Below are 27,800 nucleotides of genomic sequence, written 5' to 3' on the forward strand. Positions count from 1 at the left end.
TGCTTCTGGCAGATATTATTTGACTTACGCTGTTTTGATAATGACCCCTAAGCAGCCCAAACCACACTGAGCATGTGCACAGTCTTGGTCTTGCAAAGATATTTAACAAAGTTACAAGACCGTGACCCCCTATTGCCAATTTTGAAAGCATAAATCATTTGTTTTATTAGGCTTGTGGTGCAGTAAGTTAATGTTTATGTTTAGTATACAAAATACAGCATTTCTAGCCTTATTCTATTTTAGACTTTACTTCCCCTTTAAGGAATCTTACCAAATTGGAATGAATATTTAAGTAATTATTGCCATTTATAAGTAAATATTGGGGGTTTGGCCGAATCCAAAAAAGTGGATTCGGTGCATCCCTACTTTTTAAGCACTTTGGTAGATTTTGCCTCATATGAAAGGTCAAGTCATAAAAGGTAGCATTTCTAGTCGAGTTTGCTTTGAGATTACTAAACTATTTTAAAAGTTGTGGACACCATGAATTTTCAAAAGATCTTTGTTAATGTGTAGGTTACAGAGCTTACAAAAACACCAAAGAACTTGGCAGACCTAAACCTAAATTTCATCCAATGCCTTGAAAGCTGGGTGTCCCCAAAAAGGAAGTCAGTTTGTTCTAAATTATTGATCGTTGGACAAATCATCAAATTATTAACAATTTAGAGCAAACTGATTCAACACCTTTACCTGATGGCTTGACTGGCGAGTCGCTGGGAATCCCATTGTGGTGTAGCTTTTCATTTGACTCCAGGGTTGCAATGATTGATCTGTGTTGCAACTCCCTCTTTGGTCGGCTGGAGGCTGTATTAATTCTGTGAACAGAACAGAACACTGGTGTCAGCACTTGAATGTAAATAGTGGGATTTTGTCTCAGAGGAGCCCATTCTCCCCATGATGCAGTGCCAGCTGAGCTTCTAGTATCTATATAGGAGCATCTCCATCACTTTAGGTGTAATAGGAAACAACTTTCTGTGGTTGCCAACAGATACAAACAAATTGGGTTGAGTGTAGTTGTACAGGAAGCAAAATGCTCCTTGGCACCATGTTGATAACACAAATCTTGTTTATGTAGGACCCAGTCAGAAGATTTCTGGGTAGGTAGTGTTAATGGGAGGTTAAGAGAGTGAAATTATTGCTGGAAGAATTTTCATTTGTCATTTGTCAACTATTACAGGTATAGGATCTGTTATCCGGAAATACGTGTCCCAAAAGCTCTGAATTACAGAAAGGCCATCTTCCATAGGCTCCAATTTATCCAAACAATTTCCTTTTTCTCTGTAATAATAAAACAGTACCTTGTACTTGATCCCAACTAAGATACAGTATAATTCATTCTTATTGGGATTAAAACCAGTATATTGGGTTTATTTAATGTTTACATGATTTTCTAGAAGACTTAAGGCATGGAGATCGAAATAATGGAACGATATGTTATCCGGAAAGCCCCAGGTCCCGAGCATTCTGGATAACAGGTCCCATACCTGTACTATAAAATCTGAATCAAAATGATACTTCTTTGATAAAAGCTAACAAAGCACACCTACACATAAGTGCCTATATCGTCGGAGTCTAATGTAAAACCCCACCCCAAGACCTGTCTGAGTGTTAGGGCTTGTCAGACATCTGAAAATGTGTAAGTGTAAGTCTGTGGAAGGCATTTTCTGGCACCTTGGTGCAGCTTTTCTGTTTTTCAAAAATGGGAAACTCAAAGCATTGAAAGGATTTCAATGTAAGTTCTAGGAAATATCTGATATTCTTCAATCCTCGCTTTGTGTGAGTGCATTATTACATCACACCACCACTGCTGAAAAGCATTGCTTACCAGTGGCTTACCAGTGGCTTACCTGTTGTGTAACCTGTTGTGTAGGTCCTCAAGAATCTGAGCAGACTGTCTGTGATAGTCCAAAGCTGTTTCTACTAATACAGACAGTTGACTGACCTGTTCTATCTGTAATAAGGAGACAGCAGTCATTACACAATCCCAGAAAAGTAACACTAAGGTGCATTTGTGATATTTTACGTTAAATTATACATCCCGTACATGATATTATGAACACCAAGCCAGGAATGTAGGAGCGACAGGGATGAGGCCTTGGCCTTCACCTCTCTGCTCCCTGTATTCCTTGGAACACAGGCTAGGCTAATATCTTAAAGAGGTTGTTCACCTTTAAATTAATATTTAGTATGACATAGAGAGAGAGATATTCTGTAACAATTTGCAATTGGTCTTCATGTTTTTTGTTTTTTTTTTTAGATTATTTGGTGCAGAAACTCTCCAGTTTGGAATTTCAGCAACTAGGATCTAAATTACCCAACAACCAGGCAGTGGTTTGAATGAGAGACAGGAATATGAAGAGGAGAAGGCTTGAATACAAGATAAGAAATAAAAAGTAACAATTAAATTGCACCCTCACAAAAGCAATCATTTTCTTCTGGTTGCCAGTGAAAGCTGAAAAGAGTCAGAAAAATGACTGGAAAACTATAGAAAAAAGATGACCAACTAGAGAGATATTGCTATAGCTTATTAGTGGTGTAATACACTATCCTTACACCAAAAAGTTTTAGACTGATTAGATTATGTGGACTGTGGGTCAGAGACCAGATGAAATAGGGGCTCTGTGCAGACTTGTCCAGAGAGGAAAGTATCCATTACCCACTGCAGTCAGTGTCCCAAGAGATTTTCCAATCTATCCTGATCATAGAGCAGTTGGAAAAGTTGTTGTATTAGGCTTATACATGGACAAATAAGCTCCCTACACAGTCAGGACTACCTCGGCATTCAGTGTACGTCATCTTTATTCTACACTGATGCAATAAACATGCAGGGCCAGTGGTGTAACTACAGAGGTTAAAGAGGTGGGCCCTTGTTACAGGTTATCATGGGTGGCCCGTGATTTTGATTGTGCTGCAGGTCACCTGTGATTTTGGGTAGAATAAAACCAGCGGGGAGCTGTGGGTGACCCAAGATTTTCCCCTGGAATTTTTTTATCTCACAGTGGAGGTCCCCCAAATTGATGCCCCTATGCAGGGGTGATTCCGAAGCTGCATTTGCTTTACTGTGCAGGGTTTTCATTTAATTTGCTTACAATTGGTTGAAAGGGTGCTGATTGGCGATGAGTGAATCCGTCAAAAAATTTGCGAAATGCATTGAAGTCAATGGGCGACAAATTTGTATGCATGTGACAATTTTTTCTCACTTCAAATGCATTAAAGTTAACAGACGTTTTTCTTACTGCGACTTTTTTGTCTCTGCGACTATTTTGTCACAGCGGATTCTTGCAGCGGTTTAGTGAAAAAATTTGCAGATTGCCAAATGCAAAATTTCACCGTGAATCCATGCCTGGTAAAAATATATGTGCTTATCACTAGTGCTGATCCGTACCACAGCAAGCAATGAGTGGTGAAACCGTGGAGAGTGGTCAGGGTGTGCTATTGGGCTTCTAGAAGCAGATTTATTCTCATTATATCATATAAGCATTATTTGTGTAGCTTAACTGTATACTTTGCTGCTTCAAGGCTTTCTTATTCTTCCAATCTCATCAGTAACAGGCATTACCAGACAGCAGTGTAGTAAGTGCAAACAAAATGTACTAGGTATTTGATCCCGTTGTGTATATTTAGAATAAGTACGGAAATGCTGTGTTTTACTCAAGGTTGAAGATTGCTTTCAGGTACAAATCAGTTTATTTTCATGACAGTAAACCTTTAATGAAAGCTGCCTATTTCCTAGCTTTATAGACGTCTCTTATTGCTCAGCAATCCAATTCTATTCCTTGTCCAAGTACTTAGCATGTTTTAACCAGTCGCCAGAGAAGGAAAGGATGGTTGCAGACATCCCCCAGATGGCATCATTCAAACACACAAAACTGGGCAATGTAATAATATGTAGGGGCTCGAGTGAAGCAATAGAGGAAAAATAGTTCGAATTTCGAATGTTTTTTTTTGGCTACTTCGACCATCGAATGGGCTACTTCGACCTTCGACTATGACCTTCAACTTCGGATCGAACGATTCAAACTAAAAATCGTTCGACTATTCGACCATTCGATAGTCGAAGTACTGTCTCTTTAAAAAATTCTTCGACCCCCCCTAGTTTGCCACCTAAAACCTACCGAGGCCAATGTTAGCCTATGGGGAAGGTCCCCATAGGCTTCCTAACAATTTTCTGATCGAAGGAATATCCTTTGATCGATTGATTAAAATCCTTCGAATCGTTCGAACTTCGATTCGAAGGATTTAATCGTTCGATCAAACGATTATTCCTTCGAACGCTCGATCATAGGAATAGTGCAAAATCCTTCGACTTCGATATTAGAAGTCGAAGGATTTTACTTCGACAGTCGAATATCGAGCGTTAATTAACCCTCGATATTCGACCCTAGGTAAATGTCCCCCATAATGTTCAGGTGGGCAGCTTACTTTGTGCTATTAAGCATTTTTTTTTGCCATTTAAGTGCCCTTTTTTTAAAAGCATTTAAAAATGGCTAAATTATAATTTTTTCCAAGTTAGTTAACTTGGTTGGTAATGTTTAATTCAGCACAGTTTTCCATTTAGAGCACATCAACCTTGACCAAACTATTGTTGAAATTTGCTCAGACCTGTCGAAATTATGAAATTGTATAACTACTGTAAATGACTTTAGTTACCCTGTCTGTAAAGCACTGCATATACCAGTAACACTATATAAATAAACAGATATACATATACACTATACATTGATGAAACACTGGATCTGAGCATCTAACTTGCAATTCTACATACTCACACTAGAAGGAGTAAAATGCTAAAAAATGTTCCTGGAACATCCTGATAAACACCATTATTCTTCTTGCATCATCTGTGATACACAGCTTTTTTTTATAAATCAGCCTGTTCCTTTAGAAAGGCATAATCAGCACATACATTGCATTATTTGTGGGGCCCTTAGATTTCATAATGCAAGTGGAAATGAGAGAAGAATGGGATGGGGAGAATGGAGTGATGAGCTTGCTAGATGAACATACTGTATAAGTTTTATACTGCTGCTGCACGGTACAATTAAAGCTTTGATAAGATCCAGCTGCTTGGACACCACTGTATTCTAGAAGAATTAACAATGTACTGAAATGCAGAGATTAGTGACGGGCGAATTGATTGAATTGATTCCTGCTGGCGAATAAATTTGGAAAACCGCTGCGAAAATTCTCCAGCGTCAAAAAAATTGACGCCTGCGTCAAAAACCAGACACCAGCACCGTTTCACGAGTTTTCCGCCATTTCGCGAATTTCGCGGGAAATTTGCGAATTTTTCGGTGAAGTGAAACGTCCCAAATTCGACCATCACTAGCACAGATTTATTTCCAGGTTCAATCTGTGGATTGTAGCAAATGGCAGGCTGGCTGCTGTAAAATGCCATAGACAGTCACTATTTATTAAGCTGGTGGAGGCTGTTTGGGCCTCTCTGGGTCAAATTTTGCATCGCAGACCTGAATGTGACTTTGAATAACATACAAATGGGATCAGTATGCCATGTAGACTTTATTATCTGTAGTTAATAGTCAATCCTAATAAGACTGGATTACTGTGTATACTTTTATTGCTATTGTTCAGCCATTCAATGGCCACAATCTTTATAAGGCTCCCTCTATCCCCCAAAACCTTTTTAAAGAAGATATATTTGTACAAGTATTGTGTATACTGAACAAGCATATCAGCCAAGAACCTCTATATACACCAGCAGCCGCTGGGTCTGCTGTCTCTTTAAGCTCTTGCTACCTCCAATGAGGTTGTGCCTCAGCCTTTATGTGGTGGGAAATAATAAACAGGCACCATAATTACTTGAGAGAAACAATTTATGGAAAAGAATAAATGCCTAGCCTAGAGACAGCATATGTAACTCTGTATTACTGGGAAGACGTTTGTAGCTGTCAATGTTCTAATCATCATAAAATAATTGTTGTTTAAAGGTATATAGAACATAACACAATGTCGCCTACACTAATATATGTTGAGCAGAGACTCATATACTCCCCTCTGAATGCAAAAACAACCATTTGTTAGCAGAATCTCTACAGCCTGTTAATAGTCTTACATCATTTTCCAAGAAGTTAAACATGCTCCTTTCTGCTAGTTCCTTGGACTCTTCAAATTTCTCCACCGCTTGTCTGATTTCTTCATCCGGGATCTTCCCCTGGCGCTTCTTTTTGTAGTCAAAATCTAAACGACGTCCTTCCAGCTTTTTTAAATGGTACTGCAAAGCAGAAAATATCAGTAATGGCTGAAGGCAAGACATCTCCTTGAAATCATAACTCTGCAGTTCATACTCAAATAGGAAACTTACCAGCACCTAATTCTGCCCACAATTCATAATATCCCATTGTTAAGAGTTCTTGTCAGCTATCAAATAATTCATGTACAGAGCTCTCCATAATGATAAATAATAGGCATTTCTCTTTTTCTCATTTCTCTTATGCAGTTTATATTGACACAAAGCTGTATGTAGAGAGGGAGATTGCTGAGAGGGGGAAAGTGAAGAGTAACCTGGCTATTCCAGAAATGGTCCAGAACAAATGCAGGTCTTTGTTGTTTGTTAGGTGTTGGTATTTTCCACCACTAGGTGGTAATGTAGAGTTATGTTAGAAATGAGTTTGCTCTAAGGGGCACATTTACTTAGGGTTGAATATCGAGGGTTAATTAACCCTTGACTTCGACCGTTGAAGTTAAATCCTTCGACTTCGAATATCGAAGTTGAAGGCTTTAGCGATCGAACGATCGGACCTTCCCCATAGGCTAACATTGATGCTTGTTAGGTTTTAGGTGGCGAAGTAGGTGGTCGAAGTTTTTTTTACAGAGACAGTACTTGGACTATCGAATGGTCGAATAGTCTAAAGATTTTAAGCTTGAATCGTTCAATTCGAAGTCGTAGTCGAAGTAGCCAATTCAATGGTCGAAGTAGCCAAAAAAATACTTTGAAATTCAAAGTATTTTTTATTCTATTCCTTCACTCGAGCTAAGTAAATGTGCCCCTAAGTGTTTGGCCACCAGAGGTAGGTGAGGAGGATGGAGCACTGAAGCAGGTGTGCTTCATGGGAAAGAAGATCTACAGCTATCAGACAAGATGTCATGAATGGTACCCCAGCGGTACTTTAGGCACCAAATTGTTGTTAGAGTCGAGATTGTTGTTAGAGTCCTATCAGAGAGAGCCTGGTAAAGCTGGTGTTGTGGGCTCTGCCTTGTATAGGAGAATGTGGAGACAGATCCCCACCTAAACTGTTTCTGGGATTGCTGGAGTATGTATGACACATTGATCATTTACTGGAAAAGTGTTTAGCACATGTTGGAACCCTGATCTCTGGAAGCAATAAAGTTATAAGAAATTCATGTGGTTTAGTGTGGGGAAAGTAATTGGAGGGTATAACCGCCTACATGTTACTATTTGGCCAATTTATCAGTAATCAGTAGTTTACTGATGAGTAGTTACCAATGCATTTAGATTATAAACCATCATTATCTTTTCTCCATTTAGCAATTTCGTTTCTGCGTTGGAATGACTTGTCCTAGCATGGAAAATAATTCTCAGAATAATTTCTCCCCATTTTGATCAGGAATTAAGGATTTGGATAGGGCTGTTCTTATACTCAGTGCTGCTGCTGAGATTTGGATAGGGGTGCTGCTGATATACTGATGCTTTGTACTGACACCCTCATACCTGTCAAACATGTCAAAATTGACACATTTATCTCCTTTCATAAATGTATCAATTCAGTAAGACTTTCCTGATAAAGTTGTCAAATAGGAAATAAGCCCAAACTAGTCAGAATCCTTCTCTAGTTCAAATCTTAATGAAAACATCCCAGAGATATTTACCAGAATTTCTTTAAGATCCTTGTCTTGTAAGGACTGTAGAGGATCGATAAAGTTTTGTTTGACATTAATATCGAGCGAGTCCTTCACCTCTGCCATCTGTTTCATGCATTCTCCGCCATCTAGCAAAGCACATCCTAGATTAAAAAGAAGAATTGCTTGATAAGCTGTTTGCAAACAATTAAAAGACAGAGTGAAAAGCATCTTGTCCTTCGCTATTGGAAAGGGAGGAGGCCTTACACACATTAACAGCATGTTGCACACTATTTTAACCTTCAGAAGATGATTTATTGTAGTGAAAAGGATGTCAACCCAAAAAATGTTTTTTTTGTCTAATAAAAAATGCATTTGCTTTTTCCTTTATGAAATAAGAATCTTTCTTTCCAAAGCAGTCTCTCACCAAATTCCGATTCTTCCCCTAATTCTCTCCCATGACGAAGCATGCAGTCCCCCAGTAATCCTTCTGTCTGTGGGTATCCTGTAGTTTTCACTTGTCCTCGGATTTTGGACATGGTGTTCAACATTCCCAGCCGGGCTCGGTATGCTGAAAATATAACATTCAAGCGTCAATGTGTTTGTTGTGATGTAGTGATGCACTGGGTTCAAGTCTGCTGAGTTGTAGGTGCCACACATAATGGGAACCCTTGAAGTTACAGCTCCCTTATGTATGTGTTGCCTGTACTTTGTCCCTTATTCAACAAAGATTAATGAAACGGTATTGAGGTGCAATATGCAAGTATAGACCAGTGTTTACTGTTACAAGTACCCTTGTGAATAGTGTTTAAAAGCATGCATTCTTGCTCTTTGCAATTATAAATTCAAATGTTTATGCTAGTGTGTATCAGAATCAACATGTAGGTATTCCAGGTAGGGAGACTACACTAAGGAAGGAGTGAAGCTCCTTTATTTCCTTTTTCATTACATTAACATGCCTTTGCGCAGTCAGTGGGACTCTATGGACCAGGGCAGAGCAACACAAGCATGAAACCGCCCCTTGGGGTGCAAAATAAAGGCTGCAATTGGCTATTTGGTAGCCCCTATGTGGACTGGCAGCTTACAGGAGACTCTACTTGGCACTATACTTAGTTTTTATGCAATTAAAACCTGCTTCCAAGCCTGAAATTCAAAAATAAGGACCTGATTTGAGGACATGAGAGCAGTATCCAAGGGGTTGGAGAGCAACATGTAGCTCACAAGCTACTGGTTAGGGATCACTGCTATAGACCCACATTTTTTATATTTCATATCTAACCGAATTCTCTAATTAATGGGCCTTAATCATTCAGCATTTTCTAGACCGATAAGAGCATAGAAGTGTGACCGTTCACCAGATTACAGGGTAATATATAACTGATATCTGCTTGGGCCTACAGTAATGTAATGCTATTTTTGTTAGCCTCCTGCTGCTCTCTGGGTTGAACAAGTACACATGATTCTCTATGGAATCTATTGGAAGAAAGTGTCTCCAAGCTGATACATGCACTTTATAATAATAATTTTGGGGTCACTGGTTGATGATACAGTAGCAGGAATTTATTTTGGTGAAAAAAAATATTTAGAGCAAACTAAGAGTCTCCTTAATGGGTAAAATAAACAACAGTCATTGTAAGGGTAGTACTTACACACCTTCTCCAGTACCAGTGCCCCTGCTCTTACACATCAAGGGAATGGCCAGTACCTTAGACCTAACCTAATCCCTGTTCTCTGCTGGTTGTCACTTAGGGCACACTACTTCTCAGTGGAGTCTAATATTAGCTGCCCTTCACCTATCTAACCCTCCTATGATGGGCTAGCTTTATACAATCTAGTCCTCATTTACAGCACCATGTCTCCCTGACTTCCATTACATTACCTGGATTGGGCTGCAGGTACTCTGTGGTTTTTGAGAGAAGCTCTGCAACAACCTTATTAGTGATGTCAATTTTCTAAAAGAGAAAAACACACGGGGAAACTAAAATACAGTCTCAACCTATAAACAATATTCTGTGAAACTGCACAGCAGATCATATTCATGAACAAAACAGGATTTTCTCTTACTCTTTCCATCTCCTGAAAGTCATCATCGAGTTTTGTTCCTTCTGCTCCACTGATTTTCTCACTGAACAGCTGCAAGAAAACACAAAGTGATATTAATAATTGCTTGCAGCAGTGTGAGGAATTCTAGGTGTAACCAACTATACAACAAGACCCCAGGGTTCATTGGAATTCCAACATTCCATAATTGCATCATTTTGTCCTTAAAATGCTAAACAAAAACGTAAGTATTATCTCAACTCTTGCTACATAAAGACGAATACACTGGGGCTGCCCCACTCCCACCCCAGGGGCTCAAAGCAATGTATGCTGATCAAGGCCTGAAAAAAATGATGGTTAAGGGTTTCTGTTCTTTTACTGTCTTAGATATTTCCACAACTTCAAATCGTTTACAAATGCAGTGCACTATTCAAAGTGCAATTTTCAGATGCATAGATTTATGTTTTTTACCTACAATGCAGCATGTTTTCCCCGAAATTCATCTTAATTGTTGCATAATTTGCCTGATGCGTTTTGTGCCTAAATTGCCGTTTTGCATGCACATGAGATAATGGTTGCAGGTTGCAGCTAACATTTTTCACTCATATGTAATAACATACACAAAGTTTGCCCAGGAGCAGTAACATAGAAGATGTTTGCTTTTAAACAGTCGACCAGTAAATGCTACCTGCTGATTGGTTGCTATGAGTTTCTGCTCCTGGGCAAACTTAGTGCCTTTTATTACATAACCCCCTTAGAGGGTTAATCCTTGGTGAGCATCATCAGAATGAACAATAATAATCTGCTGCAAAACCTGCCGTTAAAACTGGTCACATTTTCAGTTTTTGGGACACTGAATTGAATTTGCAGTGAGTTACGCTAGTTACACTACGAGTTAACCTTCTATTAGAATGTTTTTTGGGGGAAAGCCTTGCTACTCCCATCAGAGCGAGTGTTACACCCAAATCTCTCACTCAGGTTGGCCAACGCTAACAAATTGTAGAGAAGTGTTTTCTAGCTCTTCTTTAAAACAGCATTTAAAGGAACAGTAATACCAAAAATGTAAAGTGTTTTAAAGGAATGCAAATATAATGTACTGTTGCCCTGCACTAATAAAACTGGTGTATTTGCTTCAGAAACTCTAGTATAGTTTCTATAAACAAGCTGCTGTGTAGCCATGGGGGCAGCCACTCACAGCTGAAAAAGTAGAAAAGGCACAGGATACACAGCAGATAAAATATAAGCTTGGTGTTACTGTTCCTTTAACTTCTTTACTGCTTTGGCTTGATCCATATTACACAGGCCTTACTCTCAGAGGGAACACAATAACAATCAGCTGTAATAATCACTCAGGTGTTAGGTATAGGAAACCCATCCATTTCCATGGTCAGTATAATAACCTCAGTACCATTTGTCTGTATGCACCCCAGGGCCTGGGGATACTTCCTCTAGCCTTCCAGGATGAACTGAACTATAGTCTAAATCTTTTCATACCTCTACTGCAATTGTCCTTATTATCAATACATACTTCCTTGACTGAACTATAAATATATATATAGCATGGAAACACTGCATACTTGGCTTTTATTTTTTATCGCTAAGAGCTGCTGAACTTTGGGGAGGAGGTATCAGGGGTAAATACCGACTAATCTGGGGTATTTACTATTGTTTTTTCCTCTATTTCTAAAAGTAGTATACTATTAACTATAGGCATCTGAGCTCTGAAGTCAGGCTGTACAGAAGAAGTTATTAAGTAAGATTTATGTCATATAAATGTATAGGAGGCGCATACGATAAACAGATCCTTATTTGGCAGTTCGTCTTCCCAGAGGACACTAGGGGGCACATTTACTTAGTTTGAGTGAAGGAATAGAATAAAAAATACTTCGAATTTCAAAGTATTTTTTTGGCTACTTCGACCATAGAATTGACTTCGACCTTTGACTTCGAATCGAACAATTCGAACTAAAAATTGTTCGACTATTCGACCATTGGATAGTCGAAGTACTGTCTCTTTAAAAAAAACTTCGACCCCCTACTTCGCCACCTAAAACCTACCGAGCACCAATGTAAGCCTATGGGGAAGGTCCCCATAGGCTTTCTAGACAATTTCTGATTGAAGAAAAATTGTTCGATCGATGGATTAAAATCCTTTGAATCGTTCGATTCGAAGGATTTAATCGTTCGATCAAACGATTATTCCTTTGATCGTTCGATCGAACGAATATCGCTAAATCCTTCTACTTCGATATTCGAAGTTGAAGGATTTTACTTTGACGGTCGAATATCGAGGGTTAATTTACCCTCGATATCCGACCCTAAGTAAATGTGCCCCTAGGTCATTTCTTATGCTTTATTTTTATAGTACCAATATGTTACACAGTGCTTATCAGGGAAGGTTTCATCAGCCTCTACTACTGTGCATCATATATATTAAACTTTCCTAACCACAAACATTCAAACTAACAGCTGGGTACAGAGAGAGTTGTAGGATATTGAGTGCAGCGGATTTATGGAATTCTCTCTCTCTGAAGTGGTTTCCCTGGCAGATCAGACCCTGTGGCTGCAGAGGGGCCCAGGAGGTATAGGGCCCTAATTCATATACAGTTTCAATAAATATTGGTAAAATAAGTCAACCTCTAAGCATTTTGGGGGCCTGGAAAATAATTTGAGTTTCTAGGTTTAAGGGGGGCCGGCTGTGCTGCAGAAGAAACCGCTTCAAAGAATGAAGAAGCTTTGCCGGAAACGAAAAAAAAAAGTGGGAGAAGAATGAAGAAGACCGCCTGCTGAGGGGGAAGAAAGCCATCTGCCAAACTTTGAATGCAAGTTCCACTACTGAACACCAACATTCTTATTTTATCTTAAACCCCTGAACACCAATTAACCCAATAGGTTCTGACACTTGCAGCGTCGGACTGGGACCCCCAGGGGCCCACCAAAAAACCTTAGACCAGGGACCCTGGCACTAATGTTTTTTTTAATGTGTAGGGGCCCTGGAACCAAAGTTTTCTAATGTGCTGGGGGCCCTGGTGCCAATAATTTTTCAATGTGTTGGGGGGCCTGGCACTAATGTTTTTGAATGTGCTGGAGGGGCTGGCTCTGACATCAATGTTTTTTAATATGTAGGGGCCCTGAACACCAGCGATTGTTTTATGTTGTAGGGGGGGCCCTGTCTGACCATCAATGATTTTTTTACATTTTGGGATATGGGTGAGCGGGGGTCTGGAGCGGGGGGCTGTGGTGGGTAATTTTTTCAGTTTTCAGATTCTATTTACTTCTATTAACTGTACCACCCTACTGGAGTTTCTTTCAATAAGTATTAATCTGTTTATTGCAATTTTACTTCTTTTAACCTTATTCTTATTCCACTATTGTAGCTATATTCCAATGATACCCAAAACCCACATTTTATTTTAATCATTTCTGCCTATTTGCCTTAATTTTCTCTTCCCTGTGCTGTACTCATGTGTTCTCTCCTCTGTCCTATTTCCTGTTTTGCCCACCTTCTGCATCCTGACCCCTGCTATCTACTCACTACCGCTTCCTGCTTTGTATGCCTTTCCTTCCATAACCCCCTACAGTTTTTGTTATGTTTGCATCTTTTATTAAAGGCAGTCTTTAAACAGCCTGACATACTAAGTCACCTGACTTTTTTAGTAGGGGAATGATTGTAAGAAATCCTTGAGAAGAGAGAGTCAGTTAAGCAGCGGGTGAGCCACCTCGCACCAGGCACCCGAATTCTACATTTCTAATACAACTTTTCTGCTGAGCACATTGTGTGTAACAAAAGGGCTCAGTATTCACAGGCCAAGGATACATTCCTAACAATAAATACTTTGTTCCCAACACTTGACTTTTTCATACATTGTCATTTTCTGTATGGAAATGACCCTTGCAGAATTTTGTTTTCTACCATCAAATATTTTTGCTGTTGATCTGCTACACGTCGCAAAAATCTTGCTGGCACATATCATAAAATTCTGTTTTTCTGCTATTAACTTGTCATCACAGGTCAGAGCAAAGGAAAACACATATGTGCAATAGCATCTGAGCTAGGCAAAAACAGAGTCAAGTGAGAGCTCTTCCTATAGTGGCACTGATGTGGCCCACCAGTCTGTTCAGCTGAATCACGTATATTGCGCCTACTGATACATCCAAGGGAGCCCTGCAGTTACTGCCACCTCAAAGATAGTTCCAGGGTTCCCCCATCAGTCTGTATCAACTGATGCATCATACTCCAAAAACAATTGGATGCAGAAGTAATTTTGACACTGAAATTCTAACACTGACATTTTCAATATAACTGCCTTCATTCACGTTGAAGCACATGCAAAATTTGTATGGCTTAAAAGAGTTGTTCACCTTCCAAACACTTTTTTTTTTTAGTTTAGTTCAGAAAGTTCACCAGAAATAAAGACTTATTTCAATTGCTTTTCATACTTTTTATGATTTTTCCAAAACGTAAGTTTAAAGTTTAATGTTGGTGTCTCTGGTGTCTCAGTCTGGCAGCTCAGTGATCCAGGAGCAGATTCTGGACTGTTACAATTGGATACATTTAGTGGCTACTAGTGATGAGTGAATTTATACGCCAGCCATGGATTCACGGCGAAATTCCGCATTTCGTCATGTGCAAATTTTTTCACAAAACTGTGCACAAAAAACTAGCGATGCACCGAATCCACTATTTTGGATTCGGCCTAACCCCAAATCCTTTGCGAAAGATTCGGCCGAATACCAAACCGAATCCGAATCCTAATTTGCATATGTAAATTAGGGGTGGGAAGGGGAAAACATATTTTACTTCCTTGTTTTGTGACAAAAAGTCACGCAATTTCCCTCCCCTCCCTTAAAATGCATATGCAAATTAGGATTTGGATCGGCCAGGCAGAAGGATTCGGCCGAATCCTGCTGAAAAAGGCCGAATCCCGAACCGAATCCTGGATTCTGTGCATTCCTACAAAAAACGTCCATTGACTTTAATGCATTAGGACAAAAAAGTCACCATAAGAAAAAACGCCCCAATGACTTTAATGCATTTGGAGTGAGAAAAATAGCTGCATGCAGAAACACCCATTGACTTCAATGCAAATTTTTCGCCATTTCGCTAATCTTTTTTTGCAGTTTCGCCAATTTTTCGGCTAATTGAAATAGGACACATTCACTCATTACTAGTGGCTACATGAGTTGATACATTGATCAGCCGTGTCTTTGGAATATTAGCAACTATTGTATCAATTCTAACAGCTGCCTTTATAAAACTCATGGGATTCTGCTCAGCAGGGACAAAGATAACAAATGTATCAACTAAATGTATCAAGTTAGAACAATTACAGAATCAGTGAACCCCCTCCCAGAGCTGCTTTAGAAGGTGAAAAATAAAAATGTACACTTCAGTATGAGAAAAATTATCACAAATAGAAAATCAAAAGTAATTGCAAAAAATCTTTATTTCTGGTGAACAATCTGAAAAGCACTTATTGGAACAAGTAACACTAATGAAAGTGTTTAAAGACAATCGAATGTACTTTTGCGTTGCACTGGTACAACTGGTGTGTTCATTTCAGAAAGACTACATATAGTTTATATTAACAGGCTGCTGTGTAACCATGGGGGCAGCCATTCAAAGCTGAAAAGGGGGGAAAGGCACAGGATACACAGCAGATAACAGATAAGCTCTGTAATATACAATGGGATTCTTCAGAACGTATCTGTTATCTACTGTGTATCCTGTGCTAGAATGGATGCTCCCATGGCTATACAGCAACTTGTTTATATAAACTATAGTTTTACCAGTGCAGGGTAACAGTACATTATATTGTCATTCCTTCAAACCACTTTCATTTTTTTGGTGTTACTGTTCCTATAAGTATGGGCACAATACCATTTGTAACTAAGGTCAATGTACACATAATTTTGAGTCTAAAATAGTAAGTCTGCTGGAAGTAATATTGATGGGTGGGAATGGGATCAGGTGCAAGTCCACAAAAGAGTGTGCTGCATTAGTTAAAAGGGATACAGTAATGTTTACTCTGGCTATCTGTTCTATAATATGACACTTTGCTTTCAACTAACCACACCTGCATTAAAACAAATGGATGCAGTAAGAACACAAACAAGTAATCCGGTTGCCCTGCATGTGATCTAAGTTTCCCAGCAAACCTATTTATTCTATTCAATGTGGTCCAACTTTATGTGCGCTATTTGTTGATTAAAGTCTATGACATACAGGGACACATTTATTATGCTGTGTAAAAAACAGCGGGATAATACACAACACATCGACTTTGGAAGCAAAGTCAAATAACAGCAGCAAATGTGGCGTTCTCATGGAGTAAAAGTATGCACACCTTGATAAATTTGCCGTTCATTTTACACAGTTTTTTACACCAATGTAATGGTGCCTCGTGGTCCAATGGTGCGGCAGGCACACCTGTGCAAGTTTCAAATATTTTAAGGGCCCTTTACCTACAACTTATTGCCCAACATAAGGTCTATTTTCATAGTTCCTGGGTGTGCTTATTCTGTTCTGTTCTTGACCCTTGCCTGTTCCTGACTACTGCTATTTTGGTGCCTGTACCAACCTTTAGTCAAACTGAAAACGATCCTCACTTGCAGCACTGGCCATACAATGAAGGGAACACCAATGATAATATAAATCCGGCTTTATTTTGTCACACAGTGCGGAGTCATAATCACAGTGGGTGTGCTAATTCAAAACCTACGCATTTCGTGCCTCCGTGATTGGCACTTCCTCAGGGTTATCGACCTTTGTCTGTTTACTGACCACTCTGCAAATTCAGATTTTGTACTGTATATTGTTGGTTCTGACCCTGGCCTGTGACCCCGACTACGCCTCTGCCTACCGATCTTGGACTGTATTGCCCAATTGGTTCCGACCCAGCCTGACCATCGAACGCTTCTGGTTCTCCGTTCTTCTACTATACGTTCAGTTCCCTAGCCTGCCTAGAACTCTCTCCTTGGTCCTCTCACATTTAGTAAGGGAAAAAAGGTGCTCCAGAACATAATGTAAATAGCTCACCGAGTAGATGTTGTGGTTCAGGTGCACCAGCCGCAGACCCCCAGCTTTAGGGAGGGGCAAACCCGGATATACAACAAGAAAACCAGGGCTATCCGGCACTCAGAGGAATCCACAGGGCCAAAAGTATTAGTTAAAAAATTACTTTATTAATCAAAGTTAAAAATATATTTGCATCTCCAGAAGCCTCTCGCATTAAGACCCAGAAGCCAAAGACGGGTGCTATAGGCAGAAGAGTGAGCCGAAACCGGGTCCTTGGGGTTAGTTCTGGGTTTGGGATACCCTACATTACAACTGTTTTACAAAGCATAATAAATACTGTATGCCCCATAGGCTAAATTCCAGTGGATCACACGTCACTTTCTTTAATGGGAAGCACTATGAGCAGACTTTGGTCCCAGGCTGTTGTTTAAAGAGCACTATGGAGGTCATCAAACCATATTACATCAAACCATATTACATATTACATAGACAGGTGAAAGGATTGACTCCCCCCCCCCCAAAAAAAAATCTTTGTATAACAGAAGAAAATTATTCAAGAAACCTAATAGAATAGTAATAGTTAGTGTTCTCTGCACTAACTTCTGGTTCATTAGTCTTGAAACGATGTAGCAGAAGTCAGTTCCCCTCCAGGTCTCTTAATCAGCTGCCTTCTGTTACACTGATTCACGAGTCAGAACCACCAGTGCATAGAATATAAACAGTCAGACACTTTCAACAACAATTCTATTTACACATCACAGCTGACAGAACATCTCCTTTAAAATAGACAGATGCAGCATTGTGTTTTAGTCCAAATTTGATGTTCTAACAAGGATCCCGTTAGTCCAGATTTCTCTGCTATATACAGTAAGTCCCAGCTCTCTTTTAGCTTAGTAAGAATAGTAAGTAGGCCATATTCCCCCTGATGGATAACATTGGCAAGTGTCTATTCATGTTTCAGATTCACAGCTGTTCCATGGCATGTTGCAAGACACAAGGGTGAAATCAGAACACACAGAGAAGAATTCCCTAGGCCTACCACATATTCAGGGATATAAACACAGGCAGAACAGTAAACAACATTTGCACAATAAGAAGCAAAACACTTGATATAACAGGAAACGGCAGAGAAATCTTGTAACAATTTTAACACCTAAGCAGGGATAAAATGTGCTCCCCTATATATTGAGAGGGTAAATCATCTATATATGTTTTCATAAAGAAATCGTAAGAAGCCATTACTCACACTGTGTATATGTTATTATTTCTTTGCATATCTGCATTTATATATACGAACGGCAGCTGGTGTTGTTCCCCAGTACAACAATGTTACTCCCATAAATAATGCAACAGAAAACAAACTGTAATGTATAAAATTAAAGGGATACTGTCATGGGAAATTTTTTTTCAAAATGAATCAGTTAATAGTGTTGCTCCAGCAGAATTCTGCACTGAAATCCATTTCTCAAAAGAGCAAACAAGATTTTTTATATTCAATTTTGAAATCTGACATGGGGCTAGAGTAGACAGATTGTCAATTTCCCAGCTGCCCCAGGTCATGTGACTTGTGCCTGCACTTTAGGAGAGAAATGCTTTCTGACTGTTTTTCCTTCTCAATGTAACTGAATGTGTCTCAGTGGGACATGGGTTTTTACTATTGAGTGTTGTTCTTAGATCTACCAGGCAGCTGTTATCTTGTGTTAGGGAGCTGCTATCTGGTTACCTTCCCATTGTTCTGTTGTTTGGCTGCTGGGGGGGAAAAGGGCGGGGGTGATATCACTCCAACTTGCAGTACAGCAGTAAAGAGTGATTGAAGTTTATCAGAGCACAAGTCGCATGACTTGGGGCAGCTGGGAAATTGGCAATATGTCTAGCCTCATGTCAGATTTCAAAATTTAATATAATAAAATCTGTTTGCTCTTTTGAGAAATGGATTTCAGTGCAGAATTCTGCTGGAGCAGCACTATTAACTGATTCATTTTGAAAATTTTTTTTTTTCCCCATGACCGTATCCCTTTAAGTTAACCTAGTCAGTATATTAAAGAATTAGGTAATTGCATTCCGCCTGCATTAAAAGCAAAGTCAAATAATAGTTTACCAGGACATACCCAGATACAATTAATGACCCAGGTGTAAAAAATACAAAGTGCAAAGTGTGAATCATGTAGGCAAAGTCAAACACTGACTATATATCATAGGCTCATTGCTGCTGAAGGGAGGTGTGGGTGCATAAAGCCCCTCATCCGTTGCTTGGCAAAAGACTTCAATTACAAGATGGTTTCACACAACAGGCGACCAGTAGGATGTCCAATAAAAACATAGCTGTATTAGTCCATTAAAACCATCACGGCTGACACTTTTTGTGCGCACACTAATTAGGTTGAAACTAATTGAAACGTGCCTTAGAAATGGCACGTTTCAATTAGTTTTCATTATTTATTTATTTTTTTTAAATTTTAAATTATCTGCCTTCTTCTTCTTCTGCCTGAAAAAAGCCAAGCACTGATTGGTTGCTATGGGCTACTGCCCATGGGCAAATTTGCTCAGTGTTGATAAATTAGCCCCGCTGACTCCATCTTTAAACAAATGCTTTGTAAGGCTATACATATATTATTATTGCTACTGTTTATTACCCATGTTTGTATTCAGGCCCTCTCCTATTCATATTCCAGTCTCTTGTTCAAATGAATGCACGGTTGCTAGGGTAATTTAAACCCTAGTAACCAGACTGCTGAAACTGCAAACTGGAGAGCTGCTGAATAAAATGCTAAACAACTAAAAAAAAACACAAATAATAAAAAATGAAAACCAATTGCAACTGTTCTCAGAATATTATTCTCTACATCATACTAAAAGGTAATTTAAAGGTGAACAACCCCTTAAAGGGACTAATAAAGTTGAATTTTTAAAGGACATCCTTTGTGCAGTAATATTGCAAATCCTAAACGATTTAGCAAGCTCTTTGCCACGTTAGAATGATTTGCTCCAGCACTGAAAAGAGTGTTTTCAAATCATTAGTCCCCCTAATAACTTGCACTGCGTTAAATCAATTATGGGGGATTGAGAACTAGATGGGGTGTTAGAGCAATGCTTTTCAGTTGAGCTCTAACATCCCATAGAAGAGAATAATGTTCAACTATTTAAAGGGGTTGTTCACCTTCAAAACTTGGAATTGGTTTCAGAGAGTTCAACAGAAATAAATACTTTTTGCAATTACTTTCTATTTTCTATTTGTGATCGTTTTTCTGATATTGAAATGTAAAGTTTAATTCTTCTCTGGGGGGGGGGGTCACCGACTCTGTAACTGTTCTAAATTGATACATTTTTTATATTTGTCTCTGCTGAGTTTGATTACAGGCAGCTGTTAGAACTGATACAATAGTTGCTAATATTCCACAGATACTGCTTAGAAATATACCAACTAATGTAGTCACTAAATGTATCAAATTTGTAACAGTTTAGAATCTGCACCTTGATACTGATCTGCCCGACTGAAACACCATTTTTGAAATTTTGGAAAAACGATAAAAAATAAAAAAATGGAAAGCAACTGAAAAAAGTATGTGAAAACAACTTAACTGAAAAAAGTGTTTGGAAGGTGAAAAACCCCTTTAAAGCAGTAAGACACATTCTGACAAACACATTCATAAGGACAGTATCCTAAATGTCAGTTAGTCATTGTGATAAACCTGCAGTGGTTGAGAACTTTTTAGGATTCCCACTTTGAATATTACTAAATTTGCCCCTAAGATTAGGTTTGTCAAAGTGGAGGCCCACAGCCTGCCTAAAATCTCCATAGTTTTCCTTTGCATGGCAGTGTAATTTTAATATGATCTTGCTAATAACATTTTGCTCACTGACCCCTTGGATGTTACTACCAGCTCAGGTGCTTATTTTTACATTTCTGGCTTGTTCCTGTCCACATATGGTCTACCAAATCAAGGCCCTTATTTGGCACCCCCAGGAACTTTTTTCATGCCTGTGTTGCTCCCCAACTTTTTTTACATTTGGATGGGACTTACAGGTAAAATAGTTTGGCGACCCCCAATCTATAGCTAATAATTGGTGGTATATGGAACCAATGGATGACACTAATTATTTTCTAGATTTATGTGGCACTGACTCACAACAGAGGAGCATAAGAAGCATCATATCATAGTTGTTTGGGTACTGTGCAACCCCTGCAGGCCTGAATCCTGGAATGGAACACTTGGAAGTGACTTATTCATGCCAATACACAAATAGAATATTGGGTGTTACATGCATACACAGTTTCGGACCCAATATATAAAAAAAATCACGCCAGACAACAGCAGCACTGTGAACTCTAATTATCATACCATCTGACATAAACAGAAGATACACCGAAAATAACAGCTTCATTTCTTAAAGGTGGTGCCTGGTATTATAGAAACACTATTACACGCCTACGTCCTTTGCACATCAGCTTGTGAAATTACTGTCATCTGTCTAACAACTATGTACAATAAGAGTGTATTATTGATGATCTATTGATTAGGTGGTGAGCAAGGCCAGCCAGCAGCAGTGTTATTTTAATCAGCAGCCATACACTGGGGATGCCAAACCTGAGCTCCTTCAGCTGAACTATAGCTCCCAGCACTGATTCGGCAGCAGTATGATTAATAGCACTCACTGAGACAGTGAATAGGCAGAAGGTGTCACTATACTATGGCAGGGAAGGGTAATGTTGATTTCAAAGCTATTACATTGCTTCTCTGCCCTCCCCTAACACTTGCCCCAGATGATGGAAGCCCAGCAGTATATATCCCAGGTACTGGATGGAAGCCCAGCAGTATATTTCCGAGGTACTGGATGGAAGCCCAGCAGTATATACCCAGGTACTGGATGGAAGCCCAGCAGTTTATATCCCAGGTACTGGATGGAAGCCCAGCAGTTTATATCCCAGGTACTGGATGGAAGCCCAGCAGTATATACCCAGGTACTGGATGGAAGCGCAGCAGTTTATACCCAGGTACTGAATGGAAGCCCAGCAGTATATATATCCCAGGTACTGGATGGAAGCCCAGCAGTATATACCAAGGTACTGGATGGAAGCCCAGCAGTATATACCCAGGTACTGGATGGAAGCCCAGCAGTATATACCAAGGTACTGGATGGAAGCCCAGCAGTATATACCAAGGTACTGGATGGAAGCCCAGCAGTATATACCCAGGTACTGGATGGAAGCCCAGCAGTATATATCCCACAATGTACACTGTCACAATGTAGTGGCAATGAGAGCCAGGCTCATCCCTTACCTGACTTGCTTTATGGAACTGCTTCTTCAGTCCTGCCACTGACATCCTCACATGAGCGTGCCACAGCCCAGCCTGGATTTCTGGAGATGGTTGAAGGAGTAGAGAAGCGAGGCGTGTATGTCAGAGCCCTGTGTGTGTGAATGTTGCCTACAATGAATTCACACAGCCCCAGGCCCTTCACTTCACAGCTGCTCCCACATCAGCACTGACAAGCAGCAGCAGCAACACGTTCTGAAGGCAATAACATGCTCCTTCTGTGTGATTGGCTCATAGCTTCATATGCAGATGAGCGGGGAGGGGTTAAACTATATGTTTTTACTGTAGTTTGGAGTTACACTCATTTTTGATCCACACTCCTTGTGAGGCCCAGTCTTATGCTCTCCTCGTGCACCCACTTCTAATAGGATTTATGCACTATTGTTTAAATGCCTTAATTCTTCATGGGCACAGAAAGCAACATATCAGACCTTCACAGCTCTTTGCCAAGCATATAACACATATAACCATTTCCTGAAAATACTTTTGTGTCTAGTGCCATCTAGTGCCCACTTTACTCTCATTTAAATTTTGATCAATATCCACATAAATGTTACAAAAGATACCAATTATTATCAGCAAGCTTCTGTCCTTTTCATCTAAAATAAAAACCAAAAAGACTATAATCATGTTCCAAAATTAATGTATCTACATATTGTACTTCATAATTCATAATCCAGATGTAACCCAAATGGGCTTAAACTATTAAATATACAGATCCAGAATACATTTTTCCCCTGAAATCACCCCATTTCCTTATTTTGGTTACTGCATCCACCACTTTTATATTTCATCTATTGCATCTGATGACCTCTATAGGCCTCATTTATGAAGCAAAGTGTAAAAAGAAAAAAATAGAGGTCCCAATTGGCCCATTGTTTTTGCACTTTTCATGCTTTGTTTGACTGTCTGCAAATGTGCACAGGCCTCTGTGTTGTGTCTCTGTGCAGCATGGCCTTTTGGCCCATCTAACTCTGTGCATGGGGCTATTACATTGTGATCTGCGATTGGCCGATCACTGCATCAATCATAGGCAGCGCCAGACTGAGCCAGCGGGACATCGGGAAAAAACCCAGTTGGCCCGGCTCTCGTGGGCCCAGCCCCGCTCCCCGACACTGCTGCCCTGAGCCTAGATGAAAAAGTTGAAAGGTGCGAGCGAGTGCATGCGGGAGTGGGAGAGGGTCAGAGGGGGCCAGAGACAGCAGCCCAGTTGGACCCTGATCATAGGGAATCCTGTGCACGGCTTTCCTAATTTGGAAAACCAGGTAGGCATTTTTGACCCGGACAGCCCTTCAAAAAACCAGGCTGTCAGGGTCAAAACCGGATAGGTGGCAATCCTAGTTGGGGAAGGTGCATAGTACATGTCCCCTCACTGGAGTGACTGGATGTCTAACATAATAGCCAGAACACTACTTCCTGATTTGCAGCTCTGAGTTAGTCAGTGACTATAAGAGCAGAACTATGACGTGGGAAATCTTGAGTTGTTAACAGTCACATTGTCTCTAGAAGAGTGGAGACATCTAGGGATGGGCGAATTTGAACTGTTTCGTTTTGCCAAAAATTTACTGCCGCGAATTGTCGCCGACACCCATTAAAGTCTATGGGCGGCAACATTTTTTTGTTGTGCAGCGAATTAATTTTTTTTTTTGACGCATGCTGCCATACAAGTCTATGGTCGGCGTTTCCACGGTGAAACAACATCCCTAGAGACATCTGTTGGAAGGTTCCCCTGTGCCAGTATCAATCTTCACAAACCACAAGAACCTTGAATACATCCAAACACTTAAACTTCTTAATCCCAGACAAGCTTGATGGGCACTCTTCTTCTCCCATTTCAACTTTCCGTCCTGGTTTGAGAATTAAGAAAACGGATGTATTTTCCAGAAGCTTCATTCATGAAGCTCATTTTTCCGAGGATCCTGAACCCATTGTGCCTCCAGCTAAGATTGTGGCTGCTTTGTTTCCCTCCATGGCCTCTCAGTTGTTAACAGCACAATCTTCTGCTCCTTCGGATACTCCCTTGGGAGTAGCCTTTATTCCTCCTGAACTTTGCCACACCATCCTTTCTCAGTCCCATAATTCCAAGCAAGCTGGCCATCCTGGAATAAGAAAGACTACTGAACTTTTATCTCCCCTTGTTTGGTGGTCCTCTCTTCGAAAGGACGTTAAGGACTTTGTTTCTTCTTGTTCCACTTGTGCAACCTCCTTCTCACACAAAAATGGGCGCTAAAAACCCATTGGTGGCCAGGGTCCCCCTACAAGTAAAAATAAAATTGGTGGGCAGCCCCCCTTACAAGTTAATAAAAAACATTGGTGGTCAGGGGCCCCATAGAGAATTTAAAAAAATGGTGGCCAGGACTTACAAGTTAAAAATACAAAATACAATACAAAGGGGTCTCTTATAAAAAAAAAAAAATAACTTTAGTGGCCAGGGACTCCCCTTACAAGTTGAAAAAATTGGTGTTCAGGGGCCCCATAGAATATTTTAAATAAACATTGCTGGCTAGGGGCCTATAGAGTATTAAAATATTACATTGGTGGCCAGGGGTTTAACACATTGTTTTTTTTAAAAAAACACATTGGTGTTCAGTGGAACTCACCTCAGGTTCTTCTTCTTCCTTGTCCTACTTTGACCTTGACCTCTTTATTGGAGTTTCCTCTGTCTTCAGCCTGTCCCTGACCTCAGCCTGTCTATTGAACTTTCCTTGCTAGCTGCCTGCCCAGACCTTTTTTTGCCAGTCTATCAGACTTTCCTGCCTCAACTACTGGCCTGCTAAAAGGACTTATGTATTTCTTACGCTTGTCCAGAATCTTGCTGCCTTCATATTTAACATTAATAATAATCTTCATTCAACAGGACTTCTTCCTTTCATGAAGTCTCGTTTTTGTGTTACCTGTGTACACAAGAGGTCCTCTGCACTCAACCCATTATCAATATATTTAAGACAGAGACATTTTGTGCATACTACTACTGAAAAATGCCTTACCCTTTAAACAACACAGGGATTGTTTGTCCATATATTGCAATATATTTAAGCTGGCCAACTACGTCAAAGTCATCCCATATCTGGCCAGTCCTACGCTTAATTTTCATCTGATTCATTTAGAAATCTATTGCTTCATTATACATTTTACAAAGGGACTACGTTTTACCTGCAACTTACTAGCTGCTTTCAAAGTAAGACTCCCAAACTTGGCTGCCCTTTTATTAGACACCAGTGGGATCACCTGACTATAGCTGGGAAGGGTGGGAGCTACAACATGGAGCTGGTCACTGCTCCTGTATAACTATAACAAACAAGGGAAAGTTGTGCTCACCACTATTTTTTAAAACCATTAGGCGGGGGTGCAATGAGGGTGTGACCACAAAATACATATAGTCAACTACAAGAAGTCCTCTGCACTCAACCCATTATCAATATATTTAAGACAGAGACATTTTGTGCATACTGCTACTGAAAAATGCCTTACCCTTTAAACAACACAGGGATTGTTTGTCCATATATTGCAATATATTTAAGCTGGCCAACTACGTCAAAGTCATCCCATATCTGGCCAGTCTGGCCTTCCCAGCTATAGTCAGGTGATCCCACTGGTGTCTAATAAAAGGGCAGCCAAGTTTGGGAGTCTTACTTTGAAAGCAGCTAGTAAGTTGCAGGTAAAACGTAGTCCCTTTGTAAAATGTATAATGAAGCAATAGAATTCTTAATGAATCAAATGAAAATTGAGCATAGGACTGGCCAGATATGGGATGACTTTGACGTAGTTGGCCAGCTTAAATATATTGCAATATATGGACAAACAATCCCTGTTTTGTTTAAAGGGTAAGGCATTTTTCAGTAGCAGTATGCACAAAATGTCTCTGTCTTAAATATATTGATAATGGGTTGAGTGCAGAGGACTCTTGTATTTGACTATATGTATTTTGTGGTCACACCCTCATTGCACCCCCGCCTAATGGTTTTAAAAAATAGTGGTGAGCACAACTTTCCCTTGTTTGTTACCTGTGTACACAACACATCGGCTCCTATCTGGCAGCCACTCACCTGTGGCTCAACAAGACAATCCTTGCAAAATGGACTCCTGCTAACAAAACAGTCACGACAAATGGGGAAGGGAGGGGATTGTGTTCTTATAATCTAATTATTAATAGAACAAAAGTTCTGTACTAGCCTTATTGATTGCTAGGGGTAAACTACTCATAGAAGCAGCTCTAAAATGGCAGAAATATGACAAATTGACTTGTTTTACAGATTTTGTCCTATGATCTGGGATCCCTTGTGATTCAAATATTTATGTTCCAAGTCACCATTTCATAACATGTTTCTTACTATGTCCCCCAATCCCTCAACATCTAGATGTGGCATTGTAAAATGCACTTTAGCCTGCAGAAATCTTATCTGTATTCAAAATACCCCTGAACTAGCAGTTACTGCCCTGGGAATGTAATATTTTAGCATTTGGTGACAACAATTACTGCTATATTAATATGAAAATTCAGGTCTGGTCTTCAATGTCTCATTCTCTCAGCTCAAAATGCCCCTCGCACCCTCACCTAAGCATGCCATCAAATACTGGACCTTAAATTAGAAGACATGCTGATGTTTGTTGCATATAAATCAGTTCAAAATGCAGCAAGCAGGGCCGGATTTATATAATGGGCGCCCCTAGGCCCGCTGTCGTTCATAATAGTCCCGACCGATGTTGATTGGCGCATGGGAAATTTAAATAACAATCATATCTTGTGCACATTCTCAATGTTTCAAAACCAATATGGGAGTGGTTGGGCAGCATGCCGCTCCCTAAAATCCTGCAGACCTAGGCTCGGGTCTTGGTGGCTTCTCCACAAATCCAAGCCTGGCAGCAAGCATCTAATTTAATTGCTAATTAGCCATGCAGGATGTGAATTCAATATGTGGCTGGTATTAAAGGGGTGAGGTGGCAACACTATTTACAAATAACTTTAGAATCACTGGAAATATTTAATAAGTGAACAAAGTTGCTCAGATATGCAGTTTTTGAGTGCCCCTTTAAGTTAAATGATATGTGGTGTGTGTGCTTTACTTTAGCTACAACTATAGGTATACTTGATAGAACCCAAGACTGCATGTTTAAAAGTATACAAGATAGAGGGATATATATATATATATATATATATATATATATATATATATATATATATATATATATATATATATATATATAGCAATCAGCCTCAAACTGGAGCCAAACCTGTTTGCATTCATGTAGGCAAGAAGAAAACAAAAATACATCCCAAGCATTTGAAATTCAAATGTAACACATCTATACACTGTATTATTACCTTATATTTATAAGGAAAACTAAGTTGTGTTAATTCATTTTATTTTTCTCCTCCTCTTTTGGAGGAGACAGGTGTTCCTTGAATTTTTGTTTTTGATTGGCTTGGGTTTGATTAGTTATGTTGCATTACTAAAAATCACCTTTTCTCTTTTTGCAGTTTAAAGCACATTTATTCATGCAAGTAGAAGCGCAAAAGTACTAAAATGAAGTGTCACCCAAGCACAATACTTGAGGTCTAGACTTGAATTTTCAGCATAAACGGTTCCTTTCATAAAACTGATTTATTGATA

General features: G+C 39.7%; 1 protein-coding gene across 2 annotated transcripts in view; it reads right to left on the reverse strand.

Annotated features, from left to right (window-relative positions):
* The window catches only part of sh3gl3.S (SH3-domain GRB2-like 3 S homeolog), a 24,147-nt gene extending 1,804 nt beyond the window's left edge, over positions 1-22,343 (reverse strand). The window contains 8 exon segments of one of the 2 annotated variants that reach the window (NM_001094999.1): positions 688-812; positions 1,845-1,948; positions 6,071-6,229; positions 7,846-7,979; positions 8,243-8,386; positions 9,695-9,767; positions 9,880-9,948; positions 22,153-22,343. In NM_001094999.1, coding sequence (NP_001088468.1) covers positions 688-812; positions 1,845-1,948; positions 6,071-6,229; positions 7,846-7,979; positions 8,243-8,386; positions 9,695-9,767; positions 9,880-9,948; positions 22,153-22,197 — 853 coding nt within the window. In that variant the 5' untranslated portion in view covers positions 22,198-22,343. 2 annotated transcript variants of the gene reach the window in all.
* Between the last annotated feature and the right edge of the window lie 5,457 nt (positions 22,344-27,800).

The sequence above is a fragment of the Xenopus laevis genome, chromosome 3S (assembly GCF_017654675.1).
Source record: "Xenopus laevis strain J_2021 chromosome 3S, Xenopus_laevis_v10.1, whole genome shotgun sequence".
NCBI classification, from domain to species: Eukaryota; Metazoa; Chordata; class Amphibia; order Anura; family Pipidae; genus Xenopus; species Xenopus laevis.